This window comes from Hipposideros armiger, unplaced genomic scaffold, assembly GCF_001890085.2.
Source record: "Hipposideros armiger isolate ML-2016 unplaced genomic scaffold, ASM189008v1 scaffold_3, whole genome shotgun sequence".
NCBI lineage: Eukaryota > Metazoa > Chordata > Mammalia > Chiroptera > Hipposideridae > Hipposideros > Hipposideros armiger.
Window position 1 is genome coordinate 6,461,516 of NW_017731353.1, and position 6,904 is coordinate 6,468,419.

General features: G+C 60.3%; 2 protein-coding genes across 3 annotated transcripts in view; one reads left to right on the top strand and one right to left on the bottom strand.

The window, feature by feature from the left end:
* The window catches only part of SURF1 (SURF1 cytochrome c oxidase assembly factor), a 4,278-nt gene extending 2,454 nt beyond the window's left edge, over nt 1–1,824 (bottom strand). Inside the window, exons 1-5 of the mRNA XM_019641807.1 lie at nt 1,699–1,824; nt 1,552–1,603; nt 524–657; nt 364–446; nt 153–178 (exon numbers count right to left, since the gene is read on the bottom strand). Coding sequence (XP_019497352.1) covers nt 153–178; nt 364–446; nt 524–657; nt 1,552–1,603; nt 1,699–1,809 — 406 coding nt within the window. The 5' untranslated portion in view covers nt 1,810–1,824. The remainder of the gene's footprint in view (nt 1–152; nt 179–363; nt 447–523; nt 658–1,551; nt 1,604–1,698) is intronic.
* SURF2 (surfeit 2) lies at nt 1,813–6,822 on the top strand. 2 transcript variants are annotated; one of them, XM_019639330.1, is made up of 7 exons: nt 1,813–1,968; nt 2,054–2,208; nt 2,970–3,073; nt 5,170–5,341; nt 5,572–5,657; nt 5,785–5,948; nt 6,474–6,822. In XM_019639330.1, the coding sequence occupies exons 1-7, from the start codon at nt 1,891–1,893 to the stop codon at nt 6,555–6,557; spliced, it is 843 nt and encodes a 280-aa protein (XP_019494875.1). In that variant the 5' UTR covers nt 1,813–1,890; the 3' UTR covers nt 6,558–6,822. The 2 variants fall into 2 exon arrangements, with proteins under 2 accessions (XP_019494875.1, XP_019494884.1); XM_019639339.1 differs by lacking the exon at nt 5,170–5,341 and having other exon boundaries at nt 1,816–1,968; nt 5,466–5,657.
* Nucleotides 6,823–6,904: the final 82 nt, after the last annotated feature.

Consider the following 6,904-nt stretch of genomic DNA (forward strand, 5'->3'; position numbering starts at 1 on the left):
CGTTGAAGACATCCCTCCAGGACAGTGCTCTGAAATGGGGAGAGGGCAGTAGCACCATTTAGGGCACTTTTTCAAAATACACTCACATCAAGACATGACTGCCTGCCCCTCAACCCGTCAGCTAAGAACTGCCACTATAGGGGGCCATCAGCACGGGGGGTCCCTCAGGTACACAGCCCTGAAAAGACGGTGAAACCCAGGTCACAGAGTCTATTTTTCAGGCAGCTTCCTAAGGGCGGTCGGGTATCAGCAGGACCACTCATCTTGAGGGCTCTCATTTGACGGCCAGGACGACAAGCAGGAGCCAGGCTCCACTGCCAATGTCCAGTGAGACCAGCCCCAGGCCAGCAGCCCCACACTCACTCTGCTGGCAGAGGGACAGGCTCGGCCATAACTCGAGACTCCAGCTCCGCAATCAGCTTCAGTTTCCACTTCCGACGCTGGACCTACAGAAACAGACTGAGCCCAACAAATGGCAGCAGGGTCAAGGACTGAGCCACAGGGGCCGAAAGCCAGTCTTTACCTGCCATGTCCCCAGGCCAAAGGCAGTCACAGGAATGAGAAGCAGGAACCACTGGAGAAAGGAGTCGTCTTCCGCTTTTGGGGCAGGTGCTTCTGCTGCTGAACTGCTGCACCTGCTCGGCCTCCAGGCCAATCCTAGGAAGTGTTAGAACACTGGCATAGGGTGAGAAGCCCTTGAACCAATAGACTGGAGCAGCCCATTCCTCAAGAGGACTCCTCCAATACTGCCCAAGAGCATGGGGTGCACGAGCAGTGAACAGACCGCCACCTGCAGTCAGGAGCCAGCCTGCACCACCTGTGCCCGGCACATGGCACTCAGTGGATGCTTACTGACCGAATAAATGAGACCTAGGCCTTAGTCCTGGCTCTGCCACCAACCACGACCCTGGGTGACGCCTACACCTTTCACACTGGAACACACTGCACTGAGACCACAGGTGCTGGCTGCTGTGCTTCGAAGGGACAGAAACGTGATACTAACACAGGACAGTGGTTTACAGAGCTCTCTTAAGAGCTTCCCTTTTTCATTGCCCACAAACTTAAAGATGAACAATGGACACAGAAAGTGCATTTAAGCTCTCAGAGGGCGAATCCCACCAAACGAAAACATCACGGGCCTTGTGGATGGTATAAAAGCAGGCCTGGGGCACGCCAATAAAGTACCCGTCCTAGGTGACCAGCGCGCTGCACACCACAGCGCCCTTTGCTGTAGTCCAGAGGCCATGCAAGCTGTGATCATCAGATGTGCTTTCCCTTTAGGATCCCAGACACCTGGGTTTCAATCTTGGTTTGGCCCCTAATTAGGCGGACAAGACACTGGGATGTTACTTAACGTCTCCGGCCGCGTGTGTAATATGTGGGTGAGAGGAGCCAGTCCCGGGACTGCCCTGCACGCAATCAAGGCTTCATTAAGCGGTGCTGAGTATAATCAGGCGATCAGAACTCATCTCAACGCCCACGGGCCCCTGCACCGTGCAGGGGAGAGCGGCTCTTCCCAGGTGCCTAGGTCGCACCGGGACCGGTCCTCACCTGCGCGCGGGGGAACCCCAAGGACGCTCCTCCTGACCGCGCCGGCCGGGGCCTGCGGAGACGCGAGGGGCAGGCTGAGCTCGTTCAGGCGCGGGCCCCCTAACCCGCCCGACAGACCCCCGCCCGGCCGTCCAGCGCCCCGCTCACCCGCCCGACACCCGCCGCGCGCAGCAGCCGCCCCAGCCACCGCGCCGCTGCAGCCATCACCCCGCCGCCGATTCCCGGGTCTGGAGGCAACTGCTTCCGGGGCGCCGCCATGCTCCGCCCCAAACCCGCCTCCGCCCCGGCTCCACGTGGGTCCAGTGGCGCCCGGCTTCCAGCCCCACCGGCCGGCCGACCATGGACGAGCCGCCCGCGGATGTGCGCGCCTTCCTGCGCGAGCACCCGAGCCTGCGGCTGGAGCCCGGCGCCTGCAAGGTCCGCGGGGCGGGAGCTCCTGGCTGCCTGCAGGACCCGCAGCCCGCCCCCGGGGCCCCCTGACCGCCGGCCCTTCCGCCCGCAGGTGAGGTGCGCTCTGACGGGCCACGAACTGCCATGTCGCCTGCCCGAGCTCCAAGTCTACACCAGCGGCAAGAGGTACCGGCGGCTGGTCCGCGCCTCCCCGGCCTTTGACTACGCCGAGTTCGAGCCGCACATCGTACCCAGCACCAAGAACCCGTACGTGGGCGGGGGCGGGCCGCGGGCCTGGCACCCCGAGGGGGTCCGGGTGGGACAGTTCCAGCCTGAGTCTGGCCACTGCTTGGCAGTAGGCTCCGAATCCCCAACCCGCCCCGCTGGGTGAGGCTCCTCAAGGACGCGGCCAGTTCTGCGGTGCCCACCTTCCCACGAGTTAGGAGACCTGAGTTGCAGGTGGGCGCCCTGGAGCTGAGTCACCTGGGTGGGATCCCAGATGATACCCGTCCTTGCTGAGCTTGTTTGCTTTTTTGTAAACGCGAGGTTTGTCTCCTGGGCCGGTCTGCTTCGTAGAGGATTGGTGCGCTTGTCACCCGAGGTCTGAACAAGGTGTTTCACGCCTTCACATTAAAGGAGAGCTTTGATTGAGCTGAGAGTATGGTTGGCAAGAATAGTCAAAAGGAAGTGGTATTGGCGAATGCTCCTGCATTTGGAAAACTTTGCAAAGGCTGTCTTCAAACAGGCATTTCTCCGCCAGAGCAATCTGGGAGGCCGGCTAGGCCACTTACCAGAAAGACCGTGAGGCCACCGTCCCTCAGGATCAGTGGTTCTGACCCCGCGGCAGAGTGGAAGTGCTCGGGAGATTTTAAGAATCCTGATGCCCAGGCCACATCGTAGACCCTCTCCACGGCCCCCACCCAGCAGCCTCTGGGGGTGATTGATTCCGAGACACAGCCGTGGTGGAGATGGGTCTGGATCCTTGCTTGTGAACTGTCCCTGCAAACCACATTCTCCCTGCCCCTTAGGCACCAGTTGTTCTGCAAACTCACCCTGCGGCACATCAACAGATCCCCAGAGCACGTGCTGAGGCATACACAGGGCCGGCGGTACCAGAAAGCCCTGCGTAAATGTAAGTGGCCACTGGGGACACAGCCTGCCTCAATCACGGGTGTTGGGGTGCATGCCTGCCCTCCCCCAGGAAATGGCCTGTCGGTCATTTAGCAATATTTGGGGGTTGCACAGGCCTGGTCCTGGCACAGTGATGAGAGAGATGAGGGTAGAGACAGGTAAAAAGCAGGAGGCAGACTCCGCGGCACAGCAAGTCCTCACTTAACGTTGATAAGCTCTGTGACATTAAGTGAAACGATGGCTAGGAAGCCAGTTTTGTCATTGGCTAATTGACATAAACAAGAGTTAAGTTCCTACGACATCTCATCCGTGTGACAATGGAATAACATTGAAGGACTTGCTGTAATCGGTGCCCAGGGAGCCAGGAGGGCCTGCCTTACACGGGGGGCCTGGGGAAGGCTCTCTGAGGGCTTCTCTAGGCGGAGACTGGGGGGAAATGGAGTGGGGGCAAGTGCTCCAGGAGAGGCCGGGGTCTGTGCAAGGTCTGAGGCAGAAACACTCTCGGCCATAGGAGGCCCTGAAGGACAAGTCTTCATTGTGCCACCGTGCACCGCGGGGCTAGAAAGGCAGGTGGGACGAGACCACACGGGTTCGTGGAGGCCCTGGTCCGGAGCGCGTGCCGCGGGGAGGCGCTGCAAGGGTCGCAGTGGGCACTGGCCTGATCAGTGTGTCTCAGCATCCCTGTTTCTCTGAGGGGAGAGGGGAGGGACAGGAAGGAGTGGACGAGGGGACGCTAGGGGACTGCAGTCATCCAGGTGGGGATGACGGTGGCTGGGGTCACCAGCAGGGTCACCAGGTGTTGGTGGGGAAGACGGAGCAGTGTGAACAGAGGTTAACTGTTTTGTGCATAGAATCACTAGATGAGGGGAGTGAGGGAATGGAAGGCATAACTGATCCCCAGGTTCCCCGCCTGAGCACTGGCAGGTGACAGACGGCGTCATGAAGTTACGAGAGTGGAATCTGAGTAGGCTTTCTGGGAAAATGTAAAGAAAAATGGGAACGTTTTAAATTGGACGTGTGGCAGCGAGGGTGGCTGTTAAAAACGTGGACGGACCAGCACTTAGCCTATACACACCGTTGACCCTAGGTGGCACCGGTGTCCATGGAGCCAGGTGAGAAGGGACGGGGCGGGGCCTGCCCACGGTGAGGAGGAACCAGGTGGAGTAGTGTCTGGGGCAGAGAGGAGGTTCAAGGAGGAAATGGTGGGCTCTCATCAAATGCTACCAAGGGGAAGATGAGACAGAAAGTGACCTTGAAATTACACAGAGGCAGCTGAGTGGCGTGGTGGGGACACAGCCGGGCTGGAGAGGGGCGGTGGCTGCAGCCCCGTGAGGCAGGGGAAGAGGACCAGGTGGGGGCGGTGAGGTGGGTTTGAGGATGTGAAGATGAGGAGAGCAAGTCCAAAGGCTTCACTGTTTCCCAGTGAAGAAATGAGGCCCCATCTTCACCTGAGGGGACACCGGAGGCCTTTCCAGGGCTGCTATAGAGCCCGACAGGCGCAGAGCCCAACTTGCTTTTCTTGTCGTGTGCAGCTGCTCGTGTGGCAGGAGGGCGCTGTGGGGCTGGGTTCCCTGTGAGGGGGGGTAACTTCTAACACTGAGCATGGAGCTGAGACAGGAGGAGGAAGCAGCATGGCGGCCAGGGGACCTGGCCAGCGCCGCTGTGAGGAGATGCCATGTGTGGGTTCTTGTGGTGACAAGGCTGCTGTGGGGCCGCGGCGTGGGTGGCAGAGATGAAGCAGGGGATAGGGCCCTGGAGGTAGTCGGAAGTGGACAGTGACCTCCGAGGCCAGAGTCCAGTGGGGCTTGTCTACCCCCATGAGTGATGGCGGGAGCTGTGGCGACAGTGAGAGCCAGTGGCCCCTCACCGGCCTCGTCCCCTGAGGGAGCTGCACCGGGCTGGAGAGGCTTGAGCTGACAAGAGGGCGAGCTCCAGCAGCCTGGCCTCCCTGAGTCCTCGGTGCAGAGGGGACAGTGACTCCTGTGAGGTCCTTCCAGGGAAGCCTCATTCCTGCCCCTCGGCCCCCCGCCAACTTCGGGTGCTGGCGGGGCTTCCAGCCACTGTGCCTGAGAGGGGGCTTCCGTCTCCCGGTGACAGGCTGGCATGGCTTCCAGGCGACACTGCAGCTCAGCCCCGTGCCCTCGGTGCCCTCCCAGCCGCTGCTTCCTGGAGCCTGCCTGGGGCCGGAGGACGGTGCTCCAAGCCCAGTCGACCTGCACCGTCGTCTTGCCCCTTGGCCCACACCCCTGCTGGCCGCCTTCCTCCCCTGGTAGGGACTGAGCTGGTGGCATTTGTCTGCCAGCGCCGGTCTGTACTCCGCGGGGTGGGGTGCGGGGCCCTGGAGGACAGGGAGCCACGGAGAGAACCGGGCAGTGTGCCGGCCTGTCTCCCAGATGAAGAGTGTCAGAAGCAGGGTGTGGAGTACGTGCCCGCCTGCCTCCTGCACAAGAGGAAGAGGAAGGAAGACCGGATGGATGGTGACGGGCCCTCTCGCCCCAGGGCAGCCTTCTGGGAACCCGAGTCCAGCGATGAGGATGGCGCAGCCCCGAGCGGCAGTGACGACAGCATGACAGACCTGTACCCACGTAAGAGGGCGTGTCCCCTCCGGTCCTGTCCGTTTCCGTCAACACTGGGCGGCTGTGCCTCCCGCTTACCCCCTTAGCCCTGCACAGGTGACTTTCACCTCCAGCAGCCAATCCCTCTTCCTTCCAGCCGAGCTGTTCACTGAAAAGGACCTGGGAAGGACTGAGCACAGGGACAGCCCTGATGCCTTTCTGACAGATGAGGACGGGAAGCCAAAGCATCCAAGAGAACAGGGCCCTGGGGATGGAGAGGAGATGGAAGTAGACCGCAAGATGGCCCGCAAGCGTGGAAAGGTGAGTGGCACCTGCAGGCTGCTAACTGGCAGCTGCTTCCTTTGCACTGGTTTTCCATTTCTTTTGAAAAATAAAAAGAACCCTTTTCGCAGATAAAATCCCAAACCAATTAACACATAACGTAAGCTAGGAGCCAAGGCTGCTCTGATGGGGTGGGGGCTGCTTCCTGGTTTGCAGGGAAGCCAGGCTCCAGGGGTCAGGTCGAGACCACTGGCCTAGGGGACAACTACCTGAGTGCAGCACAGGAACCGAGAGGGAAGGACTGGGCTAGACACCTCCCTTGTTTCCTTCGGTAGACGAGCAGGAAGGCTAAGAGGTCAAGGCCTTTGTTGTGAGGTTTGGGAGTTCGAAGCACTGCCCTTCAGGAGCCCTGTGGTCTCCGGGAAGCCGCAGCTGTAAGGAAGCTGCGGGCGAGAACTGACCTGGGAGTTCCCCGCTGAAACCTCCCTGTCTGCGGTGGGGGCGGGAGCCCGCTCACAGCACCTCTGCATCTCCGAGCTGATCAGAACTCTGTTCCCACCACAGAAGCAGTTGGGCTCATCAAAGAAGAGGCTCGGAAGTCATCACCGCAAACCTAAGCGCTTCCGGTCTTTTAAGCAGGCGGGTTAATAAACGATTGCTGGAGAAAAACGTCTTGAAAGCCTTTCGAGAATCCTTCAGGCCATTTCACCTCGCGCTCCTCGACGAGTCCCCCACACGCGTCCTCCCAACTGCTGGGGTGGCCCAGGGCCTTCTCCATCCACTCATTTCTCCATTCCTGAAGGCAGGGCTGGGAATCTGTCCCACAGATGTCGGGGTCCCATCCCCCACATCCAGGAAACAGCAGGGATCCTGAGAAGAATTCTGTCTGGATGTGGCTTCTGAGAAGTCCTCAGCGAAGCCACTTGCTCCCTGTGGGTCCTGGAGCGCCTGGCCAGGTCCCTCCCAACTGGACAGCACCAGAGGATCACACTGCA